The sequence below is a fragment of the Eleginops maclovinus genome, chromosome 20 (genome assembly GCF_036324505.1).
Source record: "Eleginops maclovinus isolate JMC-PN-2008 ecotype Puerto Natales chromosome 20, JC_Emac_rtc_rv5, whole genome shotgun sequence".
Classification (NCBI taxonomy): domain Eukaryota; kingdom Metazoa; phylum Chordata; class Actinopteri; order Perciformes; family Eleginopidae; genus Eleginops; species Eleginops maclovinus.
Window position 1 is genome coordinate 5,583,840 of NC_086368.1, and position 27,914 is coordinate 5,611,753.

Sequence of the window (27,914 nt, forward strand, 5' to 3'; positions counted from 1 at the left end):
GCTGTGATACGATTATTGTTCTTTTTATGCATGTTTTTAAGAATAATTACATTCTGTACAGGCACCTTGTCATTAAATTGTATTTATAGGGATAATCAACCAACTTTGTTCCAACTAACCAAAACACTTATAATATATTTCAGGGATCTGTCTCTAGATATAAGTAAAAGTTAACCTGGAGTATGCTTAATTTGCTCCATTAACATGTACATTGACAATTTAAACGTACAAATCAACACATTTTTACTGTATAACAAAACGATGAACAATATTCATTTTGGCAACCAAAAAAAGAGAAGTAAAAATGTCATTATGATACAAACTCATCTAAAACTTGATATAAGATTATATTATTAGATTGTATTTATATAAATGATCAATTTACTCCTGTTGCATGTACACTGTATTCACATTACACGCGATAAAGCAAGAAAACGGCTACACTGTTGCAAAGTTCCTGTTAAAATGTAGCTCTACAGCTTGTTGACATGTTGTTAAATAACCCTGGAAATTCACAAACAGCCTTTTTAGAGACACTCAAGCATATGATCGGTTGCTTCTACACCACATCATTGGAGTGCTGATAAAGCCCAAAACACTAACTACTAACATAAGGACGCAACAGCATGAAACTGGTTTACTGAATAAACTGAGTAAAGCGTCAAATTGTCTCCTATCCAAGCCATCTATTTGACAGGAACATGTTTAACGTTATAAACAGAGATTCTGAAGAGCTGCTCACACAGTATGATAGTTGTAAAGCATTTTGCAAAGCAGTAAGAAGGCAAATGTGTCTGCACCTTCATCTACAAATCCAAATAATGTGGCTTTCACTGAAGAGTGGGTATGGTGAAAACTGTCTGACTGCTTGCCCTAATAGTATGTACTGTAGACTTGATTCAAACCATGCATCCCTAGTTCTAAGCAATTCAATTCAAGACAACAAATATTACTGGAAAGTGGTAGAACCATTAAAAAAAAGACCTAGGTTTGAATAACACATTATTTGGGGTGTTCTTTTCTATGTACCGGTTAACGTGCTCATACAGTATGTGAGAGTTCACACATAGCTGTGTGTGTGTGTGTGTGTGTGTGTGTGTGTGTGTGTGTGTGTGTGTGTGTGTGTGTGTGTGTGTGTGTGTGTGTGTGTGTGTGTGTGTGTGAGAGTGAGTGTGTGTGTACGCTTGTCTTGTGTATGACCATCAGCCATTTTAACAATGCTGCAATTGGACCATTACCTCAGCAAGAAGCAGAATCCATTATTCAACCATGTGTCACAACTGCAGGACGGGGGTCAAGTCCAGTCCTGTGTGTGTGTGTGTGTGTGTGTGTGTGTGTGTGTGTGTGTGTGTGTGTGTGTGTGTGTGTGTGTGTGTGTGTGTGTGTGTGTGTGTGTGTGTGTGTGTGTTTTGCCAACTTATCTGTGAACAAGTACAAGTGCAGCATCTGTCAGCGTGGAAGCCCTCAGGACTCAGAGGTGTGTGTGCACGTGTGTATGTACAGCTTATACCTAAATTTCGAGACTGGAATTCCAAGTCAAGCAAACATGCACACACAGACACAGCTTGGACCACTTGACCTTTTAAGAGTCTACAATGTGCAGTGGATCCAACCTGAGTCCATTCCCTGGGCTGACATCATTTACTAATGCCATCCATTCTCTTGTCATAGACTAAGCCTCTGACGATGCAGTATATTGCCTGGAAACAGGATGAGTCCTTTTTTCATGTGCCAGTGCAAAGGTTCAACATTTCTTTTTTGTTTTTGTTTTTTACACTTAGTCGAGTGGGTTGGGGGTCATTTGAGGTCTAAGACAAACTTTTGGTCAAGTCATTCTGATAATTTCCCAAATAACCCACTTTAACAGCTGTGCATTTGCACATTTTGTTTTCCCTAAGGATGAAATGTGGTCTCTAAAGTCTAAAAAATCTAATTATTTGACTCTGTGTGTACACAATAATATCCAACTTCTTTATTAACCTTTGACGTTTGCTTTAATATTGTTTTTCCATCAGTTGGAAGAAAATAAAATGATGGTTTAATGAAATAGAACAACTTTGGAGAACTTTGGGATCAAAGTTTAATAACTTCAATAACTTTGGTTAAAGCTACACTAGATTAAATAATAACTTACTTTGTAGAAGAACCCAAACATTATAACTTTGTTTCTTGAGGTCAAGACCATGTTTCAGACATTCAACAAACCATTTTGCTCAATAAAATACTTTGGGGAAATTGGGAACTGTTTCCCCTCACTATGACTATCACTATCTCCTCTCCCTTCAGGTGATGAACATATTTGAACAGACTAAATAAAAATACCTTCAAATCTTTTAGATCATTTCTTAATGCAATATGTGAAAGACTCCAAGGCGGTAGCTGCCATGACGGTCACAGAGTGCATTGTCTTCGAGCCCAGAACAGTGTGGGAGGAGATATTTGTGAAGCATCACATTTCATATGGTGAGACATTACCACACATCTCCCACCTGTGTTATAGTCGTTGAAGCCAAAGACATATTTTCTGACCGACAAAGTTGAATCAATTACTTTACCTTATTCTAATATTGAGGGTGGCAGGTTGGCTGGGCTTTTCTGAGTGAATGTGCATTTTTTTATGAGATTAAATCATTTATATGCAAAATGCTTTAAAAAGCAGCAGAATTCATAGTTCCATGTTCAAAGAGAGATTGACTGCAGAAGCTGATATCCGTGCAATTAACACAATTACTGACAATGCATCAACAGCAAATGACGGGGAAAGTATCAGACAGATATCCAAACATGTCTCACCACACTGAAGTAATGAGATTCAATGATAATTGTATTAAACGTGCACTCTTAGACATGTGACGTGAAATGATGATGGACAGATGACTTGACCTGGATGATCAAATATGCTAGGGACAGTATACCAAAAGCATCTTATTTCAGCTGACATGACTGTTAGCTCATTTTAAAAGTCCCATTCACACCTGCATATTTTCCTGATATATAACTATATACATTATTAGCCGTCGTATGCAAGACAAGTGCATAAATGAGGACTTCTACTATAGCTCTTATTATATTCTCAAAGGAATAACATAACCTACATTTCAACCACTTAGTGATACAGATCTGGTTGTTAAATTGCAGTGAGAGCAGCATTAAGTCAATGCCATTACTCAAGCTTTAACTGAGAGATAATAAATATTAGGTAATTCATGATTCATACTTTAAGAGAAAAAGTAGGAGTAGCAACACATTTAAAAATAATAATTTGTTTAGATCGGGCCTTTTTGTGTGGTGTATAGCATAAGTATTTGCCTAGAATGTCACTGTTCAATCACACCAATACTGGATTTCCCACATCCATTTTTCAGGTGTAGCCTTAGTCATAAAATGCATTTGGAAAACTACTGCAAACCAGGAAATGTGAGGTGGGATTCACAGTGAGGGGAGGAGTGGATGGGTTGATGTCTAGAAGTAAACATACAATACCCCACGCTCAGAGTTCTCCATGTGTGAATCTCTCTATCGGAGCAAGCGCAAGGCAGGTACAGGAAGGGGTGGAGCCAAAGACAGGAAACAGGAAGATAGAGTGAGACATTAAAGGGCATGAGACTCGAGTCAGAGAGGCTGTGATGAGAAACCCTAGACATCTGTACATTGAGCATACTGAATCCAAATGGAGAGGTGCATGAATGAGTCCTAGAAACTGAGTAGGCATTTTACTCCTTTCGACTCCCTCATCTTAAAGTCAAAACAAATTTCAAGTGTTTTCTGGTAGTAAATAACCCACTGGTTCGAATCTTCTATGTGTAAAAAAAAAAGGTGGTTCAGAACAAGTGACTAAATGCGAAATATCATTAGGATGGACATTAGCCATTGATGTTTAAAGCAGTACGTTAGCTTTTTACTTCTGGTAATTGTATTTATGCTTCAACTAATTTGAAAGTGGGGTTTAGATTATCCTGCTGAACAAAACATGTCAGTGTCATAAAAATGTGTTTACCACAAATCTTGTTTTCGGCTTTTGGCTTAGGGAGCCCTTTCAATGATAACTTCCGGGTTGTCCTACAAAAATACATCATTAATGCACCACTCTTAAGAGAACTGAGTCTTTAACACTGCAGCTTCTGTTGTTTTCTGCAGATATGGTAGATTTACTCCAACATTTTGTTCTCAGGATGAGTTCATGTTGGCAAAAAATAACCTTAATTATATTATTTTCTGGCAAAGAACCAACATCATGGCATGGCAATACATTAAAGGCTAAAACATATGTACTCTCATTCACAATTCCTTTTTGTTAATCCTTCAACATGAATGTTATACACATACATGCAAATTGATGTGTAGCCTATGTCTGGAAAACAGTCAAAAATAATGAGCTGTGAAGGTGTAAAATGTTTTTCTGTTTGGACAGTCATGAAAAGATCAGACCTGCCCCATATGGATTGGAAAGCAGGCTCTCTCTTGCAGAATACATAACAGAAGAGTGCCAGTGTGTGGGACTTCAGTAGGTTTTCAATAAGGGTGCTAATAAGTGATATGTCAAGACCTAAGGATTTGTCAAAGTGACAAACATGGATATTACAGCAGGTACACCTCCCTGAGTTACATGACATGAACAATTTCTCTAAAAATGGCCCCAAGAACACTTTGCAAAGAGCCAGTAGACACTGGAAACATTAATGTAGGAGAGGACAGAAGCCATATTTAGCAGAGGAATTTAAATCTGAACACATCCTGTTGTCACTCATGTTGAGGTGTGAATTCTTTCTGCCAAAGTTATTCCAATGTTGAGTTTAAGGAGCTTTCCTCTCTGCCAATTCAGTTGGAAACACGATATTACGCTTGCAACACTTGTTTGACTGATACTCATTCATCTTTCAGAACAAAAGAAGAACAGTTTTTATGTACTTATGCATTATGGGTTGATTCAAAAAATGTCAAAAACAACAGGATGAAACATATCAAAAGTTACAATGGGTATTTTGCTTATTGGTTTACCCATTGCTGTTGAGAGCTAGAGTAGGATGTGATAGGAATGAATCAGGCTGAAATCAATGGATGTATGATTTTTCAGCAAGGCAACAATAATTTGAGCAAAAAGTATGATTCTGTGAATTTTGTGAACACTTGTTTGAACACAGGTTTGAAAAACAATCGAGCAATTTTATCTTTGAGCATTAAGGTACTACTACTACTAAAAGCACAATTTCCCTTACAGTACACATGTGTTCAGCTCTGCTAACTTGTTTAGACTTTATTTGTCCTGTAGATCTGTTATTTTGTTCAGATATTAGATTGTGTGATGAACTAAACAAAAAAAACTACCCTGTATAACATGTCATGGCGCCTTTAAGCTAAGGTATCCTATTCTTCGTAGCAGTCAAGGACTTGAGGGACAATATTTATAGTCTTAGTAATGCTTGGAATAAAATGTAGGTGTTTTTTTTTTTTAGTTATTCCGACATGTTGTGAATTCATCTGGAACATTGGGACCTTCTAAATTAAACATTGGTTTTAAGGACGCAGCAGAGTTGTAAAATAAATGTTTTGATCTGTGTTTGGCTGGGGGCAGTGTTTGCAATCACAGACCCATCTGGAGTTCTCCCCTTCTCAATCTGTGTGTGTGTCCACGTGTGTAACAATCCATGCCTCTAACCCTGTCAATGTTGGCTTCAAATGCCCAAGGAGGAGAATCAGGCCTTCAGCAAACACACACACACACACACACACACACACACACACACACACACACACACACACACACACATATGGTGATATTGCACTGACTTGCCATATGACAGTCACACTTTAAATCCAACCATAAAAGCAGCTGAAAAAAAGATCACTACTTGGCGGAAAAACATACAGACACCAAACAAACAGTTAACACAATGACAAAGCGATAGTCAAGACCACTACAGTGTGTTTAAATATGTATTAATGTGTAGCTGTGTGTCTATGTAAAAAAAATGCCTTTGAGTGTTTGATGCCCAATGCAAATGTGGGTCTACAATCCAATTTTGGATACATCTTTGTGTCTCTATGTGGTGTAATTGTTGAAACAGCAGCCATACACGTGTGAGTGTGTGCATGAGTGATTGGTGTGTATAGTACCCAACTTTGGTGAGTACTAATCCTTTGTCTAGCAGCATCAGTAGCCTGTGGCAGGCCTGTTGCTTTTCAGATAACATCCAATCTCCCTCTGTAGTCCCTACTTGTCTTCGTGAATCATCGTGTCACATGCGGTCAGCGTTTTTGTTGCCATTTCCTCACAACTGACCATTCACTTTCCCTTGTTTATCTATCATGGGCTCATCCAGGTTAGAATTCATTTCAATGTCCCTAACTTGAATCACACTTTAATTCTTCCGCTGGACAGTGAATTAAAATGATGTAGTAACCATATAGATAATCTACCTGAAGTTAAATGACAAATAACTATAGATCTAGCACTATGGAGTTAAAGGGGCCCTATGATGGGTTCACCTTGATATTAGTATGTAGTGCCTCTACTGTGACATATCTCCATGCTTTAAGGTTGAAAAAAACCCTCTGCCTGAAACCAGAGCCCAGTTGGATCTTATCGATTAGCAAACCAACATATACAACACACTACAGGAAAGTGAAAACCCCAAAAGCCTAATAGGGCCTCTTTAAGGAACTCAGTAGGAACAATCTATTATCATTCAATCAAAATTGCAATAGGGACAATTCAAAATTCAAATCAACCAAAGTATATATTTTGGTCCTGAAGAGATATCACAACCTACAAATTGTATTCATCAGACTTGATACAAAATCCTTGACCCATGAGCATTTTTATACATTTTTGAATGAAAATGTGATCATTGCCTCTCATATTGAGAATAATAACATTATTTGCAATAGCTGTCAAATCATGCAGCCCTAGAGTTAACAGTGCTGATTGTCACAAACTGGTCAAACACAAGTTGGGAGGCTGCTAAAGATTTTACTGATCAGACTTTGACAAACACTATTTGTGTTTAACGACAGGGCAGAAGAAAGCTCTGGTCATTTCTCTTATTTCCTATGAAGATATTAAGAAAAAACACATGTACACTGTAAATAATCATTGAAACATTGCCAGGCTGACCCCGCCTTGCTAGCCATGAATACCCAGAAGGCCTTTGGAAGAGGTTTTGGATTAATAATTCAAATAATTCCACACAAATGCATCTACTGTATAAGGCAAGCATATGAGAGCTAATGTGAAAGGGCAGATGTCCAGCGTCATACGTCTATATTTATGCTTTTTGTTTTGGCATTGTGCAAATTGTGTTTTGGTAGTGTTTTTCTACATAACCTCATTTATGTGCTATTTCTTTGAGATGTTTATCTCTAAGCTATGAAACCAAGTAGGTCGATCAAGGTTGAGTCTTTCTTTAACCTAATATTAAAGCAGAATTAAAGCTTCAAATATAATACAATCACAAAACATGTCTGCAGGGTCTGAATTTGAAAGTGTTTTGATGGAAGGAAATAGAGGAGCAAGAAGTTCAAATAACATATTTTTCCATCAATTTGCAGTTGCATAGACTGACACTGACAATAGATCACCTTTTCTCCATTACTTAGCGGAGGTCTGCTGCTCAGACACAACACACACACACACACACACACACACACACACACACACACACACACACACACACACACACACACACACACACACACACACACACACACACACACACTCACACAAAAGAAGCAGCGAGTGTTTAGGGAGCTTCACTAACATTAATTATGCATCCATTCTCCTCTCAACCTTTTTATGAAAAGTGTATCTTCTGATGCCGGCTGTTTGAGCCCTTGGGGACACCTGTCTGTAGAAACATCGAATCCCCATTAAGACTTCAGCCATGTCCGGCGTTATTCACTTTTACATTGCATTATAAGCAACACCCTCCTGGCTTTCCTTGAGAAACAAAGTCCATTTCGAACACGTGTAACGGCGTTCTGAAAGATTAATTGGACAGTTGTGCATGCTCGCCTTACAACAAAGTTTTGTTGCAGAATAATTCATGGGCTCTGAAAGGCATGTAAAACACTTTCAATTCAAAAAACACTTTTCTTTGACCCGGACGAGTGGCTTCAGTGTGTGGAATGAAATATAGATGACCTCGCAAAGCGGTCGATGATATAGTAAACCTCCCACTGTCCAAATCTATTTGTCTGCACTATTTTTATCAGTTTTCTTTCTCCGAGCATCATTTGGTCTCCGTACTATCATCAGCAATTGGAATTCCTCCGTCTTCAAGATTGGATATTTCCTCCTTGCAACTTACTTTTATTTCCTCATTATATATTTTCCCTCAAGCTGTGATCTTCTCCATGTCTGCTTGACTTTTCTTTCTTTCTGTCTTTCATACTTTAATAGATGCTTAATGGTTCTATTTGAATTGCACAAGATCTTTCAGCCTAAATAAATGGCTGAGTTTGAGTTAATGATAACATCTGAGCTGCATCTCAGCTGCTTCTTTCTTTTCTTCCTGTAATTCTGCTTTGCTTCCTCTTTCTCCTATCTACTGTGGTGGTGGTTGCCGTGTAATTGGCCTTTTTATGTGTATTATGCCCTGTTAGCCTGGTTAGCATGTGATTAGCATATCCATTTGACCCTGAGGTTAACCATCGCTGCTATGTTTTCATTTCTCATAATAATAAAACGCCATTAATGTTCTTACTTTCTGCCTTTCTTGCTTCTTCTCTTCTTTATTATTTACCAGCACCCTGTTCTGCAGTCTCCACCTGTACCTAAATCCTAGCATCGTCCTGCTCTCTGATAGGTTAGTATCCTCTTGGTGTTTGGGATATTCTCTGTTAGCCTCTGATTAGCATTGCTAACTGACCTTTTGCCCTCCCTGACTCTCCATCCTCTTTTTTGCTCACTTGAGATGAATGTAATGTTGTAGTATGACTAGCAATAAGGTATCAAATAGCCTCCCTCAATGTGTTCCTGTTTGTTCATGGAGCAAACATTATCCTGTTTAACTGTGTCATGACTGTGGCAGGGTAGCAGCTGATCAAGCTTCTACCTCTATTACAACATTGATCTAGTTAACACATTAGCTCACACTCACAATAATAATCTTCTAAATATTAACACGCTTGACAATTTGGCATCATTTCCCTTTCAAAAGTAACGGCACTGCAAATTTTACAGGATCAAATGAACATCAGTGTCTGTGTAATATTTCTGTAAACAGCCCAGTTGTTTCAAGTCCACACCGTTTATTATTTTGATACACCGTTGTAGATGTCCAGATTTAACCCCCCGGGTTATCAGATCAAGAAATCCTCATGCCTTTCATTTTGTTTTGTGGAGAATACGTGCTTCAACATCTCTTTTGATTTGGATTTCTCAGCACCTTGTCTATACAGTCTTAGTGTGAACATCGAAACTGACACACACAAAAATGACAAAAAAAAAATTGAACATGTGAGTCCTAGCAAATCAAAATGTAAAAGCATTATGAAGGTGAGAGAGGGATTGATGAAGTGATGTAGAGAATTAGAGAAAGTAAAGGAAGGCAGGTGATGGTGGCGAGCCAGTGTGCATGTTATCAGAGACCCAGAGTGCTGTGTTTGTCTGGGAAAAAAGTTACACAAGACATCTGGGTTCTCAATATCTAAACCTCTAATATATTTTTTTCTTTGCCTAAAAGGGTTAGAAAATATTCAGTACATCACCAAATTCAAAATTCTGACCTTTTATATTACCTCAATAAATAAACTACAAGCCTTCTCAGTCCTAGCAGGGTGCAATGTATGATTAATACTAATCTCTACGGAGGTTTTGTGTAGACTGACACTGCACGCAAAACATTTTCAATTTTCATTAAATCTGCTTTATTAAATATTAAAATCATTTGACCTCCAGAAATAATGTCTTCCAAGTGCATACATATGAAATAAGCACATTTCCCTCTGCATGCCTATCTGCTAATGCCTGCTAGTTTCTATCTGCATATCAAATATGAGGACACATCTGTCTGTATGTCAATATTTATCTTGTGGTTTAAAGATGTTAAATTAAGCATTTTATTCACCAACATATGCTATTATACAATAGTTGACATAACTAAATGCCGCATTAGTCATAAAGATCATTGGTAGTCTCTATTTCATGTCTTTTGAACCATCTGCTCACCAGTTTGAGTGACCAGTGGAAATAAAAGGCCTCTTCTAGTTTGAAACATTCAAATTATTATAAACCAATCAAATATTACAAAAGGACCCCCAAACAAATTGTGAAGCTGCCCCTATTCACTAGACTATTATAAACTATGTAACACCCTAAGAAATGTTTTAAATGCAAACTCAGTAAACATGTTTTAAATACCATCTTTGAGTTGTATCATGTATCCTGATGTCAGCTTGTCACCTACCTGCGTTTGAAGGTGAGGACGACGCCAAGGAGGATGATGATGAACATGAGGATCCCTGCGATCACTCCGGCCATTTTCACCGTGCTGTCCACCTGCTTCTCCGGCTCCATCGCATCCGAGTCCTGGGTAGACGCACCTATACACACACACACACAAATACACACAGGTATGCATATAGTCACATTGGTATAGGAAACCATATTAGCAAAGCAGTCTCACAGAGGGGCATGCACACACAAACACAATACATGCACAAACACATATATCCACACGCTCATACAGAACACAGAGAAGATGGATTACCCTTGGAAGCCATCCTTGATAAACACACTCTCTCTTACAGACACATAATGTTAGCCACACACAAACTGGACACATTTTATCCCAACGTGAAGATACTCTATTCATACAAATATACAAAGAGTCAAACACAACTCATAAACATCATGCAGATGGATGAAAACTTCAGACACGTGCACAAATAAAAATGTCCAGGAACAAATCAGCTTTGTTTAAAAAAGCAACTTTCTCAAAGGTAACATTTAGTTTTTGTTATATTCTTTGAAAAAAAACTTGTGTTGCCACGTTTCTGAATATCTCATTTTAAATCGAAATAAGTCAATCTCAGTTTGCCTTAAATCTGAAACTGAAAGCCTTGAATCCTTGACCATGATCGGAAATAACATCAGCAGATATAAAAACAAAAGTGAAATGCAACCATACATCAGTCTAAAAAGAAATAGAAATTGTGTTGCCCAAAACAAGTTAGCACACATGCCTTGGAAACAGAAATCGCAGTGAATCTACGAAACGTAATAAAAAAAAAAAATCCTCTCTTGAAAATAAAACAATCTGTCTTTAAATGAAAGGATTAAGAAATAAATAGATAGAATATGCGGAAAGAACACAAAGAAATGTGCCAACATTTTCAAGCTTCATAGTTTTTTTTGTTGTCATTTTAAACACCGACTTCATTCCAGGTTAAAAACATTGAAAACCATTCAAGAACAAACAATGCACAAATGCAGACGTTTTACAAAGGCACATTGAACATTTATTAGGCTGGCAACCAAATGAACAAACAGTGGATATATAACAAGACTTGGGCAAGGTAAATGTGAGGCTGGAGTGCAGTATGGATTTCACAGAAGGACAGAATGTATTCAAGCAGGTATGAATGGTGCTTCCACTGTATGGGTGGGATGTAAAGGCTGTCAATAGACTGAATCAAAGGACCTGAAGCCACTGAAGGAAAGGAAGGTAAGGAAGGAGAAGAAAGATGTGAGTGTCACCTCTGAATGCAGATGGGAACTGCTCTGCTTGCTGCTTAGTATTGCTCATCAACACTTGACTAAAGTAACATGTGCTTTTTTGTAAAGTCATTTCAAATCAACAGTTTACAAACGGTTCAGATTCAAACCCGCGTCCCTGACAGCAGGGACTGGGGCTCGGTACATGGCCTGCCAGCTGTGCAAAGTGAGCTATATGGCTGCCTGATACAGGAAGTTAATATGTTTTTCTTTTCTAAATTTGCTTTGTTGGCAAATGGTAATTTCATCATTTCAAATGTATAATGTTGATATATGTTTTTACTTTTCTACTATTCATTTACTACGCATGTTTTGCCTGTTAAGTCACTGTATCATAAAATTAAGTAGCACAATTAATAATGGGAATTGAGCTTATGGCCCAATGATGGTAGTCCTTGCATTTGTAGCATGACAAATTTGGAGTATGTGACAAAAAAGTGGTGCCCAGTTTTTTAAACAGAAGTGGTTGGTCGATTTAAAGGTAAGGAGAGTCAAAGCAACTCAATCCAACTCATAGAGAAGGAAGCAACTTTCTGGGTTATGTTGGCCTCTGATTTTTAAGGCGAGTAAAGAATTAGTACTGCTGAACAAACAAAGAAAAGACTGATTTAAAAAAACACACACTCCTTTGCAATTATCGCCTAACTTTGCCGCCAAAGAGAACCAAACTAGATCTTTGTGTTTGTAACTTTTTATTCCTATGCATGGAAAGTAATGCATCAGTAACATCCAAGTCAACCAACATAAGAACACCTACATTTTTAACGTTTTCAAAGTAATTTGTAAGAGCTGTATACATAAACGGTGCAGGCGCTGACATCTGTTACACTCACAAACACCCTGCAGTCAAATAACAAAACTACAACAAACAACTACACCCCTTGTTTAAAGGCCAATTAACATATTCATATGTGTTGGCGGTTTTGGCTGAAAGACAAATAGCAACCCTAGTCATAGTTAGGATTTCTAACAGATGTTGCTCCAGTAAATAGAAACGCATTTTCTGAGCCCAAGATACAAAAGTAACGTACAGTAATAGGGATGGCGGTGAGGGCCAAGATATAGATGGATACAACTAAAATATGAATAAAGAAAGAACATAAAAATGGGCACCAAAAGTAGGCAGGGGCAAAATACAAATAGAGAAACATGAAGAAATGACAAACCCAGAAATGTTTGGTAGGAAAGAAGAGGGGAAGAGTAGGAGTTAAAAGGAAGAAGGACTGAGTGAATCATATACATTGAAGATTAATAAAATAAAAGAGAAAAAAATAAGAAAGAATAAAATGAGAAACCCTCATGCTCAAAACCCTGATCCTTCAAATAAATGCACCTGTTCTCTCTCAGACATGCACCAAGCAACCTCTTGTTAAACCTTGATATACAAAGACAGTCGATTAATAGAGTAATACGGCTGCGTGGGAGTTCTTTTTAATCCCCTGCCTCTCTCTTTGCCCCCACTGCAATAACAACACAAGGTTAGCAGTTGAATCCACTGAGCTAACGGCTTCAACAGCTAACCTTGGCATTCTCAGTAATAGCTGCCGCAGTCCTCAAAGGCTGTTTTCACGAGCTGTTCCTTTAAAAAAAAAACTAAACACATCCAGCATATTTGTAACCCTATCACGGACAATGTCCCCCGCCTTGAAACTGCTATTATCTGAAATAATTAAGACAATACATATGTCACTCACTCCTTCCTATGCTTTAGAGAGAAAACCCACTTTTTTCAATGGAAATGAGACATCAAATAGACATTTTAACAGTGGAGATTAGTATTAAGAGCATTTTTAAACCTTGACAAAGTGCATATCCAGCAGGAATATTCAGTGGTTCCTGAATGAGTTGCTGTATGTCGACTTTGGAAGAGAACAAATGTGACTCTTGGTTAACTGTTTATGAGTAGCAGGGATATCTCAAATATGAGTATGTAGCCATTTGTTGGTGCAGGAATTAGTAAGGATTTTAATTTGAAGGCAGCATAGTTTCTAGCTTGATTGAAAGCCTTTGTAGATATAAGGTCAGTCCTTCTATTATCACCATAAGTCCTACCAAGTGTTCATACCTTGACTGTTTTCAGAAGCAAATAGCTTAGAGCTTAGAGCAGCTATTATAACACCTTCATCACACTTTATCAATTGGTGTAGAAAAAGCAAAATGGTTGTTTGTCTGTGTCTGTTTTGAGATGTTAAATCAACGCTAATAAGTTTATGTTGGAGTACTCATAATGTTTATATAAATACTTTTGTATGTATCACTTATGTGTGTTCTCATTATTGTTCGCTCTTTAGCATTATGCTGTATCCATTTATGCTAAATATGCTACATGACTGATGACATGATGATAAATGACTTTAAGGGACAGTAGATTTCATTTTAGAATAAAATAATATGGTGTGGTACACTTCAGCTTACGTTATTGCCACACATGTTTACCTTAATGCACACACACTAAGACATGTAAAATTAGCCTTAACTTGACACTGTTACATTTGCGCATGGTTGTACATTTAATACAAGAGTCATGATGTGTTTTATTCTTAATCAGAGTAGTTACAACTGAACACGCATAATTCAATGAGATTTTGATATTTAGCTTCCTTATGTTTAAAAATGATTATTATTTAAAGTGTATTTATTTAGTTTTAGCTGCTGTATCAATATATGATTTACATAGATATTAAAGTGGCCTGTTTTTATCAGCCATGATATACAGTAGGTGCAAATGTGTCCATTACAGCCACCAGAATATAACCTATGAAGGACACTTTCTGTAATCAGCCGAGGTGTATAGCAGTGGGAACTTCAGGTTGTCTGTATCTGTCAAGCACATTACCGTTACATGAGAGCCCCGAGCGATCATGCGAGAGACCAGTTCACACATTTCCCTGTAGTCTATGCCCTGATAATCACCCCAAAGGTGTATTAAACGTCAATTTCCCCCCTGAGGTATCCAGAATATGTGTCACGTGACACATTACAGTGTGACCCCGTTTGTTCACACTTCAACGGCCCACATGATGATTGGGTTCAACAGTTCATGATGTAACAGTGGACAACCCCATCTGGCGACGGGTTCAGCTCCATTTAACACTGTGATTGGCCGGCTCAGGAACTGCTCAGCCAATCAGGCAAACAGTGACAGGGTTCTGACCGGTGCAGAGGGGAAGTGATGTAATGCGTCTGCGTCCATTACAAGGAGGTAAAAGTCGAGAAGCAAATGGTCGCAGCAAAATAGGATTGATCGACAACTGGCGCAAACACAACATGGAGGACACCGTGGCCTCGTTTATTGTTGTATCGTGGCTGTCAGCGAACAGGTGGCTCTTAAGTGTGTACAATTTATAGATCCATCTTGCTGTCTTGTTGCTGGTACTGGCAGGTGGCAGGGGTATTATTTTCTTGGCACATATCAGGAGTTAAAAAATAAAGAAAGTTGGAAGAGTAGGAGGCTTCAAACCTTTATAATATGTTTGGTCATGTCTTTATCTAATCTCAAGTGGAAATGACAAACAGGATCTGCTTAATCGTGTCATACATTGTCACGTGAATTTGACGCTTACTTAAGCATAGTATCTGTTACCTATCCACATAGTGTTGATTTGCGGTAGTAAACAAGTAATATTGACCATTAGGTTTGTGTATCCGTTTGTCAGCAGGCTTACCAAAAGTTGGTTAAGCACTGAAAAAAAAAAAAAAAACAGCACTACCTCTTTGCATGGCAAAACAAACTAAAATCTAAGCCAAAAAATTAAAAGTGTAATCATGCATAAACGCTGCTGTGTTGTGAATTGCACGTGAAATAACAAAAAACTAGAAAGAAATGTTACAATTTTTGTACTATTACTTTAAGAAATAGGATGGTAAAATAAAATATCTGTGGCTTCAGCCCATCCACAGAGCACTGAGATGGTAATCAAGGGGTCCCGGTCAGTCATTGAGTGTATGTCTATGGGATACACTTCACCACAAGTGAAGTGTTAACCTGCTGCCTTCCACTCGTCCACCAATGACTAAAGGGACATTCCAGCAAATAATGTACCTCTTGCTCTCATGTTTTGGCCAAAGAAAAAAGACGCTCACATTTCTAAACAGATCGCAGTTACACATAGTACACAAATAAAAGTTCTTAGTTTTCTAACATTATAGATGTCCAGGTCTGTGGTTTCTTGAGTGTGCTTTCAGATTTGTGTAATTCATATTGAAATGTCCTATCTTAAAATAAACATGAAATATACATTATACATAACATGTGTCTAATGCATCAGGGCAAGGTTGAATAATGAGCTAGTTTTAATTAAGTTTACTTGTCTTTTGAATATATATCGAAGAGAAAAGTGCTTGTTAAGCGTCAGTAGTTGACATTAGGTGACAGCAACAGCGTTGTATGATGTGAAACGTTGATAAGACTGAAAACATCAAACATTGAAACTTAACTTAGAAATGTAGTCATTCATTTTCCATTTCTCTAGTGATCAAAAAGTCTTCATAATTACCTGAGATCATACTCTGAATGTGTCACAAGATGAAAAGGTCTTTGTCGACACTTGCTCTTATGACCTTATAATTGGCAATATCGACATGGGAATCCAATTAGCCAGAAACATTAAGATGATGTGGAATGTGGTTTTAAAATGCAAAATATTGCCTGAATTGAAAGAAATTGTCTTCAACGTATAGTTAATGATTAATTTGTTACCAGAAAAAATTACTGAAATGTGATTCCCAAGTGTGCTTTGGCAGTACAACACAAATAAACATTTGTATAGCTTGTTTTTTCAAGCACAATACACTTGTATTTAAGTTGAATACACCATTGGTAATATGTATGTGTAGTGTTAAAGAGCTTAGGTAAGGTATGAAAGGAATGGAAAGAAAAGTGTGTTCAATTCTTTATTTTTCCTGGAAAATCATATGAGGAGAAGAATATCAAATGTCGATCAGAGAGGTAAAACTGCCCTGACTGTCTCTGTAGACAGCAGAATTTACAACCACTTGGCCTTTGCAATAACAGCGTGCCCTACCAGGGGAAAACTGCAGGCATGAACGGAAATGCAGTTACTGGTGGCGACAGGGAATATAAACACACCAGTTCCTGAATAAAGTGGAAGGTTATACTGCAATGCTACACAATACATGCTTACCTTCTAAAAATGGTAAATTAGTCTATCCTTAAAAGTGTTCAGTTGACAGGATAGCAAAATAGAAAGCAACACACTCAATGTGTTCCCAAGGGCTATATTTTATAGTCAATACACTGAGAGATGAAGCGTGTTTGAAGACATCCTGTCTATCTTCTGGAAGTCCTTTTGGTTCAGAGCGGCTGAGGCTGGAGTTTTGATTAATGTGGTGTTCTATTTATATATTGTACAGAACTCCTGAAAAAATAAGCCCTCATATGAGTATTTTTCTATTTTGGAATTTGAAAATGGTTACTTTAAGAGGGTATTTTGTGAGCAAGATGCTCTACATAAAAAATTAACTTTGCCAGAAAATGTAAGGTATTGTGTTGGAGTATAATAATGTGGTCCTACTTTGTTATGTCTAACAAAGAGTTGCCTTCAGTACAGCATAGAAAGAGTCCAAGTGCATTCATTCCCAACGTGTCTTATCTTCCTAAATACACCCAGCTGGCACAGTATGTATTTGGGCACTTGTACAATGTACCTTTTATTTATACATTTCCCTGCAGTTATGTTTTACTTGGAACGCATGATAGAATTACCAGGGAGGTATTATGGGTATAAAAAACTGAGATATTAAAAACATAATCTCATCTAAATGGAGAGAAGATTGATTCTGCTAGCTTCCAATGTACTGCAGCAGCCCCCAATGGCATATTAGATACTGTTATTCTGTGTGTGGGTGTGTGTGTGTTACAGCTACAGGTCTCATTGTTAGAGAGTAGGTGGAGCTGGTATGTGTGTTCACCTTTTTTGCAACTATGATGTTTGTATGTTTATGTTATTTATTCAAATTAAGTAAAATATGTATGTCCAAGATAGTATTTGTCTTTGTGCATGAGTTTGTGTGTGTCTTTTATCCAGGTTGATGTGAAGGTTTAGTTTTTTGGGTACTGTTTGTCAGCAGCTGCAGGATGCATCCTCTGTGGATTAGCGTTAGCGTGTCTGAGTTTGTTTAACAGGATTAATCTGAACTATGCTGCTGCAGCACTCTGTGTGTGTGTGTGTGTGTGTGTGTGTGTGTGTGTGTGTGTGTGTGTGTGTGTGTGTGTGTGTGTGTGTGTGTGTGTGTGTGTGTGTGTGTGTGTGTGTGTGTGTGTGTGTGTGTGTGTTTGTGTGTGCCTGGGTTCCTTTGTAAATGTGTCGCTCCTTAGCTCTGTGAATGTGTGAAGGGCAAGGTGCATTTGGAGTTATGATCACGGATTACCAAAAATTGAGACTCCATAATTTAGTAAACAATGGATAATGCTTACTGTATGACCCTTACATTATGAGTCCCTCTTCTCTCTCTCACACACACACACACATACCAGTTTCCATTAATGTCAGTTTGACATACATGTTAGCAAGGTCAGCAGGACATCATTCACTAAGTACTTAAGAGCTTTTAAAGACTAAAACCACTTTAATACTTCATCATCTGGTCCCAACAGAGCTTTTTGTAGTGCGTGTGTGTGTGCAGGGGGGAATTTGTTATCACTGAATATATAAAGCACATGTAAGATCTATATGAACTGTCTCTTTGTTGTTAACAATATGAAAAGCCTAAATATTAATAAATGCATCACATTAAATTATATTATGGAAACTGGTATGTGATGGGAGAGAAACTCCCTCCGGAGGGAACTTTGGTATTTTAGCCTTTGCAGACCTTTTACACGTGCACAGAAAACCTATACAACACACTACAGGAATGAGGAAACCCCTAAAAACATACTAGGATTATTTAAAGGTTTTGTGTGTTTGTGTTACGTATTACCAATTATTCCTCTAATCCAGATGTGGAAGCTACATGAAAGTTTCTTTATCCCTGCCGTACCCATTTTCTAAAAACAAAACCAAAATGCAATGAAACATATTGTATGAAATCAGTTTATGGATGCACAAACATGTTGTGTTCTAACAGACCTTTGATTCCCCCTGAAGGGAATTTGATTCTGACAAGGTAACAAAGCCAAAGGCCAAAGTGAATTGCATGTTATAGGAAACAGCTGCTGCTACGAAAGCACAAACGCTGATATGAAAGTAAGGCCTTGAGATTATTAAAACAACCTGATACAACAACTGTGTGAGAAAGATCACAAGGCTACCTCATTCTGAGAGACTTGAAATACATGCACAGTTAGAAATTCAATTATGAAGAGTAGATTTATACTAAAAACTAAATTAACTCATCCTTATTCATCGCTATTTCAAAGATACCAAGCATGCACACTATATATTCAACAGCATACATGACTATGCAGAAAGAGAATGTAAAACTAAAGTACTGAAACTGATGCACAGCCATATGTTCTCATAAATTCACAAAGATAGCAGCTGCTCCTCGCTTTATGAGTTTAACAGTTTGTTCCAAACTTCTAAGTTTAGGGCTACAGTTCCTTTAAAGCTGCAGCTGGTGAACGTCCTCTTTAAGTTCATCAGCTATAGTCCAACACCTGAGACTTGTGTCTGATTTAAGCTGTCATAACCCTGCTACCTACACTGAAAAAATGAAATGTTGAATTTAATTAAATAAATTATGTCAACAGATTTCACAGAACTGTATATGGTTAGTTGAAAGTATTAACTCTAAATAAATCTAAATTAAAATTATTATTATTGCTTTCAATTAACCGTATACAGTTATGTGACATTTGTTGACATAATATATTTAATTAAAGTCAACATTTGAGTTTGTTCAGTGTACCTAAGTACTTACCCTACCTTCCTACCTACTGTACCTATCTAACTACCAGCTTCCTACCTACAGTTAGGTCCATAAATATTTGGACAGAGAAGTGTTTTTAATTTTGGGTCTGTACATTACCACAATGAATTTTAAATTAAATAATTCAGATGCAGTTGAACCGCAGACTTTCAGCTTTAATTCAGTGGGTTGAACAAAAAGATTGCATACAAATGTGAGGAACTAAAGCATTTTAAACACAATCCCTTCATTTCAGGGGCTCAAAAGTAATTGGACAAATTAAATAACCAAAACTAGAATGTTCATTCCTAATACTTGGTTGAAAACGCTTTGCTGGCAATGACTGCTTGACTTCTTGAACTCATGGTCATCACCAGACGCAGGGTTTCCTCCTTTTTAATGCTCTGTCAGGCCTTTACTGCAGCGGTTTCAGTTGCTGTTTGTTTGTGGGCCTTTCGGTCTGAAGTTTAGTCTTTAACAAGTGAAATGCATGCTCAATTGGGTTGAGATCAGGTGACTGACTTGGCAATTCAAGAATATTCCACTTCTTTGCTTTAATAAACTCCTTGGTTGCTCCTTGGCTGTATGTTTTGGGTCATTGTCCATCTGTATTATGAAACGCCGCCCAATCAATTTGGCTGCATTTGGCTGGATTTGAGCAGACAGTATGTCTCTGAACACCTCAGAATTCATCCGGCTGCTTCTGTCCGGTGTCACATCATCAATAAACACTAGTGACCCAGTGCCACTGGCAGCCATGCATGCCCAAGCCATCACACTGCCTCCGCCGTGTTTTACAGATGATGTGGTATGCTTTGGATCATGAGCTGTACAACGCCTTCTCCATACTTTTTTCTTGCCATTATTCTGGTAGAGGTTGATCTTGGTTTCATCTGTCCAAAGAATGTTCTTCCAGAATCAGCTGGCTTTTTGAGACGTTTTTTTTAGGAAACTCTAATCTAGCCTTTCTATTCTTGAGGCTTATGAGTGACTTGCACCGTGCAGTGAAGCCTCTGTGTATATTTTCAGGCAGTCTTCTCTTTGAGGTAGACTTGGACATTGATAGGCCTTCCTCCTGGAGAGTGTTGTTCACTTGGTTGGCTGTTGTGAAGGGGTTTCTCTTCACCATGAAAATTATTCTGCGATCATCCCCCACTGTTGTCTTCCGTGGACGTCCAAGTCTTTTTCCGTTGCTGAGTTCACCAGTGCTTTTTTCTCTCTCATGATGTAACCAACTGTACATTTTGCCACTCCTAATATTGTAGCAATTTCTCGGATTGGGTTTTTTCTGTTTACGCAGCTTAAGGATGGCTTGTTTCACCTGCATGGAGAGCTCCTTTGACCGCATGTTGTCTTGACAGCAAAATCTTCCAAATGCAAGCACCACACCTCAAATCAACCTCAGGCCTTTTATCTGCTTAATTGATGACATAACGAAGGAATTGCTCACACCTGCCCATGAAACAGCCTTTGAGTCAATTGTCCAATTACTTTTGGTCCCTTTTAAAAGAGGGTGGCACATGTTAAGGAGCTGAAACTCCATCAAATGAAAGCTGAGAGTCTGCACTGTATGTCCTTGTCCATTATATAACTATAATTGTAATATGTTTCAGTAAACAGGTACAAAAACTAAACTTGTGTCAGTGTCCAAATATATATGGACCTAACTGTACCTACCTACCTATTTACCTATCTATATTTCTATCTATTCCCTTCCATTTCCTCTATTTTTTAAATGTGTTCTATGTTCCCTATACACACCCTTCTGTTTACTTATATATTTCCTTCCCTGTCTCCCTCCCTCCCTCCCTTCACCCATCCCTCTTTCTTCCCCCTTCCTCCCCAGATGCTTCTGAGTACTTTACAACCTGGCCTGCAAGATTTACGCAGGGACAATTGAACATTTTGTCACTGTGCTGTGGAGCAGACGGAAAATTCATGGAAGAGTTGGAAGGGCGAACTTAGCATAAGACAACAATTCACCTCCTGTCTGTCTGGCTGAGAGCAAGGCAGGTACACCTGTCTGAATGCACAATACTGTGAAGAGCAGAGGAAAAGCAGGAGGATCCTTGAGCATGTCTCCACTGCTGGATATATATTTTTTCTTTCTTAAAGTCAATTTCTGCCACTCTGTCTTTTTTGGGTCTTGAGACAATGCTCTCTGGGTTTTTTGTTTTTGTTTTCCTCTCTGGGATGTTTTTTCTCTTGCAGTTAATCCCAGCATGCTCCATGTTTAGCCTGAACTGCATTTATTCGACTGCTGATGGCTGCAGTGGTGGAAAGTAATGAAGTAAATATACTTAAGTATTGGACTTTCCTTTTTACTCCACCACATTTAAATTACAGCTTCAGTTACTCTAGCGATTCAGATTACAAGCTAATATGAAATATCAACTAACAAAATAAAAACACAGATAAAAATAGATTAGACTATCGACCAGCATTATACAAAGTAACCAAACTAAGGTCTACCTTTAAAAATTGTGAAAGGCTAAGAACCCCCACCCCCGCCAATCACAGTAGATTGTTTCTGTTTTACAGTCTGACTCAATCTGTTGCAAATTCAGTGAGCAAACTGAGTCACTAAGCAGCAAGCAGGCAGCACTCGGTGATGATGGGAAAGGATTGTAAAGAACAGTGTGTGTTTGTGTGTGAGGTAGAAGATAATTCAGATCTGATTCTTTCAACATTTCAGTTTTGCAGTTCAGTCACGCACACTCCCATCACACACGCATGCACGCATACACACACACACACGCGCGCACGCACGCACGCACGCACGCACGCACGCACGCACACACACACACACACACACACACACACACACACACACACACACACACACACACAGGAATCCACATGTTGCATCAGCATTGCACAGCGACAGAGTCAGTTACAACACGACTCTGTACACCACCAATTATAATCGACCTCAGGACTAATGGTTATGGGAATTGCAGCTGACATATAATACAAGTGTAAGGATGACAAGGGGGTGGGTTTGATGCTCCTGAGAGAGATAGAACATAAACACGTGCAAGGCATACCAACACTGCCGATGGAGAAGTCTCACTTAGTAATGCATGCTTCCTGATGCACTTTTGCCACAATGTGTAAAAAGGCATTATTTGGATTATGATTCACCTTCAGCCTGTGAAAACATACAACTAAAGGAATGCTCTGGCTAAGAAACATCAGTGCTTTAGTCGGATCACTCATGTCTGTCTTAGTATGGCTCATAACTGATTACATGGTCTTTTAGAGGACATGGATGCCAATAGTATCAATGATATTTGAAAAAAAAACTGTAAAATATTATTCTTTCAATTGCTATGTTCTCAGCCAATCATGACAGCTTTCTCACTTTAACAAGATTAGTTTACGGCCATGGCATCATGGTAACATACAGAATTGAATGAATGTTCAATCAGAACATATTAGATACTATTCTGTAAGTCATATGGTAGATAATAGAAGTAGGTTTTAATAACGGCATTGCTGTGCAAACTGACAGCAGATTTTTGGATGATTTAATGGAGATGGGACAATTTGAGCAGCAGTTTACACTAAGCCTTGCCTATTTGTGTTTGTATTGTATTGCATAATAGTTGCAATGTACGTTTCTGAAGGACTGAAGCTGAGCAGATGAACAAAGTGGGACTTCTGCCACCTGGCTATCACCGCACAGAAGAAGAGTGATAAAAAAAAGGGGCTGTGTTTGCTTCAAATTCAAATCAATCTGTTCAGAAAGTCAAACCTTTGAAGGAGTTGTATTGAGCCAACATATAGTGTATTTACACAATTACTGTATATTTTGTATTTGTTATATGGTTATCGCCCATTTAACACTTTTGGAGAGCTTACAGGCTGCTGACGGGGGAACAACTCCAACAAATTCCACTTTCTGATAGACTGACTAAACTGAATGAGCTGAAAGTGTCAAAGTAGAACCATTAATTTAACATTTAATGGGTTTAGTCTATATTGAGTGTGTTAAACAGTGAGTTAGCTTCAGCTAGTCTCAATGGCTTACGTCTAAGGTGCTGAATGAAAATCGACAAGGTGAAAAAGACAATTGGTATATGTTATTTAGGATGTGAGTTATATGCAGGACTATTACCAAATAGTGAGTGTAGACAACTAAAAACAATGAATGCGATCATATCATATGTCTTCATTTTAGAAATCATTCTTATAAAAAATGATCCTTATGATTCTTAGTATTTCAATAAAATGCCATTTTACTGCACCCAGAGATTTATTTGCTTGAATCTGCATTGAGATAATAAACCGTGCTTCATATGTGTTTGCAGTTGCGCATAATTCTTTGTGCCGGGCCTTAAACCTCAATTTCCCTCAGGACAATACCTGTTATTGTATTCATGTGAAGTCATCTCATATTATTGATAAAGAACTGTGACAGCAGTTTACGAGTATTCTGTTGACTGATTCCCTGTCGTATTCATACTGTTTAAGTTGACATTATGGTTATTGTATTGAATGACATTGATATTCTGCTGACACATGTCTGCATTGGACAATAAAGCCCAGGTCAGTTAAAAATGTTAAGCTTCTCTGTTTTAATCGCATGTGGAAGAGGAGATTTTAATACTGAGCTGTACTAAGAAAAGATGATTATCCAGATATATATATTTTTTGGAGTCAATTAGTTTGATTTTAATAATGTCGTATGGGTAATAACAATTGAAATGCTAGATATAAGTACATTTTACCCTTCAAAGTTTGTTCAGGTATTGGTGACCCTAAATGTTGCCGTCCCATCTGTCAAAAGGTTTGATATCTTATTTTAGAATTTAACCAATTAATGTATTTAAACTCCTTACATACATCCTTACAAGTATAAAGATGAAGGTTAAATGTGTTTATATCATTCTGATGAATATTAAGAGGAATCAAAACATGACGTGTGTTTTCTTTACAATGTCAGGACAATCCTTTTTAATACACATAACGAAAGAATGTGTATTCATTATCATTATTAATGTCTGTTGATTTTGGTTGAGTGTATTTTTTCGCTCCCTTTACCAAAGTTCACAAGCTATGTCTTTAAGTGCCACATACAACTGAAGTGCAGTTATGCACAGTATTGGTTACAAGGACTATCAAGAACTGCCATATGTCTACTGTGGCTATAGAGTGATTTTAGGGAAGAGTCAGCGGTTGGATGACTTTCCTTTGATTGAATGAGTTAAGTTAAAAACCCAGCATTTAGGATCAATCCACAGCATAAACAATATATATTGAATATGTGCCCTCACAACTTAGGGAAAATGACACATAAACAGTTCAGATAAGTGTGAAGTCAATAGACCACATTACTTCACTTTTGGTGCCACTTGAGAAGTGGCTTCAACCAAACCTCCAATGGCTGAAACATGTCATTTTAAATGTCCATCAAGAAATGTAATGTGAAGGTGCAGTGTTTCACCAAGGACCCTACATGCCTATAATTCATATGCGTGAATGGTGTATGCTTCTGTGTGTGAGGGGGTGTAACCATTAATGCTATTTACAGTGAATCACCATCATCCGTTGTTTTGTCATCTGCCATATGTTTATGTTTTTATAAATCACTCATGGATTAAACATGCACGAATGAAACCATGCTTACAGCAAATGGCTTATGTATTGTAAGTTAAGAAATAAAAAGGATAAAAAGACTATTTAAAATCATAGTCTGATGTTTTTCTTGTTGATTGATTTGCAGTATTTCCCTTTTATGGGAAATCTACAATACTTAATGTCATCACATTCAGGCTAATGACTAAGCATGACACAGCTTGGTGGAATAAATACTCAAACGGCTTGCCATAGTGTCTGTGTGTGTGTGTGTGTGTGTGTGTGTGTGTGTGTGTGTGTGTGTGTGTGTGTGTGTGTGTGTGTGTGTGTGTGTGTGTGTGTGTGTGTGTGTGTGTGTGTGTGTGTGTGTATGCAAGGCAGAGAAAGAAGAAGTTCAAACACAGCCAGCGACACTTGAGGCAGAGCAGACATGCAAACAAATGCAGTAAGATGGTGATGAGGAGGAGGGACCAAAAAATAAAAAACAAAGAGGCAGAAATTGATCAAATTCAAGAAACAAAAAGAGGGGAAGGAGGGGGACCAAACCAAAATGAAACAGAGTTTTGTTTGTGTTCATGGTTGTACTGTGATGAAGAATATAACATAGGGAAGAAAATATTCTGCCTATGAAGCAATAATCACCTTCGCTTGGGATGACTAGAATGTACGGCGTTGTTATTTGTCCCCTACCTATTACCACTAAGGTCAAGGGCCGCACGTCCCCGCCAGAGAGCATGAGAGAGAAAGGGAGGGAGAGAAAACAAACAACAGAAAAAAGAAAAAGAAAGAAGAAAAAGTCTAAGAAAAAAAGACGTATCGCTTTTCTTTATCCATTTCATCAAGGTTTAGCTCTTTTCAATTGCACAATCTGTCTTAGAGGAGAAAGAAATTGCAGTGGTGAGAGATAGTACTAGAACATTAAAATCAATTACAACTAGCACTCAAGATGTGAAGTGGGATATGATTGTTGCCAGGACATAAACGTCACAAGCTTCTTGACTGGCCCATTACCTAATAAATGTGTTGGTGGTGAGGATGTTTTTTGTTTTTTTTCCCCAAGGAGTGAGTCAGTGAATGCAGATGTGGTGTTGGGGGGTTACCATTTGAGTGTGTTGAGTGTGTCAGCCTGGCTTGAGGGGTTAATAAAAATAAAGGGAGGCCGGAATGGAAGAGAAAAGAAATGAGGTGATGGTTGAAAGAATAAAAATGTGAACTTTGTGGCAAGGCAAAGTGAGAGTAAAGACACAATCTGGCCTTCTGGGTTCAGCCGCAAATGTTCAGCTGACCCAGGGATCAGTGGAAATTTCAGAAGTTTATAACAAAAAACGTGTAAGTAGTTTAAGCAACTATTGTATATTGAGGCAATATTTGGCTTCAGTAAGCTTTACATGGCTTGAATGGTAACCATTAGCCATTAAGGGAAAGGTCAATAAAAGGCTATTTATTCTACATTTATCAGAGGCAGAGTGAATAAGTAATCTCACTAATTGAATTCAACATCAGTTGATGAAGCTAAAAAAAAAAAACAGGTAGATGGTGAGGAACCACTCACATTGAATTGCAAAGAATCAGTAATACATGATCAAGTCTCCTGATATACCAAGACAATGGTGTAACAACAGTTAAGTTTCTAGAGTCATATTCTTGATCAGGAAATCAGTGTGTGTGTTTACACATTTATACAAGAGGCTATAAAGGACACAATTGAACTTCCGATACATGTATGGTTGGGCCTGTTTTATTGTGTGTTTTGATTTGCCAAAGCAGCGTCAAACAGTAGTTTGTTTCTCTGGTAACCCAAAATGTCATGAGTATGGACTGATCTTAAACAGTGGTTGAAATGTGGTCACCACCTAGTCACAGTTGAAATGTGCTGTAAAAAAAGACTGCCCTTGCCTAACTGTAGCCTTGGTAGTGGTATAAAAAAATGGTAGCGCATAATTAGCATCCTAGCAGCCCAAAGGCTTACCTAGCCTGATATAAGCTGACTTTGCTTAGGCTACTTTGCACATAACTGGCAATAGGGCAGGACATGCTATTTTCTGTTAACCTAACAGGTTTCTAACCTGGCCAAAAGCACGTTGTTTGGCTCTTCCCGTTCTTTGCCTCTTAACTTAATTATTCCCAAATGACTGTATTTTTTTTTTTTAACCAAACAGTGCTGAAGGTAGTTTTGCTGCTGAATTTGAAACATGGTAATTATAAGCCGCTGTATTGAGTAAGTAGCAGATTTCAGCAATAAATAGGGTGTACTCAAGTCATTTGCAAAATTAGCCATCTGTATTGCCTCAAAACGCCACCCACATATCAAAAACTTTCAAAAAGTTGATTCATAGAGCTTTTTTTTTCATGTGAAAGACAGCCACAAAGTTGAAAGCATGTCTTTTTCCAAGCACACACACACACACATGCAGACAGACACAGAGCAGGGTCTACACACTATAGACATCCACCAACAACACTTTCCACTCAGAAAAACACAGCCTGGTGATTGAATAGAGCAAGAAATAAAGAAGTAATGTAGGGAAGAGAATGTGCACAAATGAGCAATAAAATGCTTGATGCAGACAAGACATAATAAGTGAGCGAGAAACACCGAACAGAAAAATAAGATGAGGAAAAATCAAATCAATGTTTGATGCAGATGAAAAAATAAAATAGAAAAAAGAGACGAGGTGAGGAAAATCAATAGCAAGCTGAAAAGCTTTTGAAACACATTGCCTGGCACACAAATTGGTGAATTTGC

The 27,914-nt window shown here is 37.9% G+C and overlaps 1 protein-coding gene across 1 annotated transcript in view; it reads right to left on the bottom strand.

The window, feature by feature from the left end:
- Nucleotides 1-27,914, bottom strand: part of ptprt (protein tyrosine phosphatase receptor type T) — a 293,754-nt gene that overhangs the window by 85,515 nt on the left and 180,325 nt on the right. Inside the window, exons 16-18 of the mRNA XM_063910759.1 lie at nt 25,811-25,867; nt 10,407-10,542; nt 3,484-3,516 (exon numbers count right to left, since the gene is read on the bottom strand). Coding sequence (XP_063766829.1) covers nt 3,484-3,516; nt 10,407-10,542; nt 25,811-25,867 — 226 coding nt within the window. The remainder of the gene's footprint in view (nt 1-3,483; nt 3,517-10,406; nt 10,543-25,810; nt 25,868-27,914) is intronic.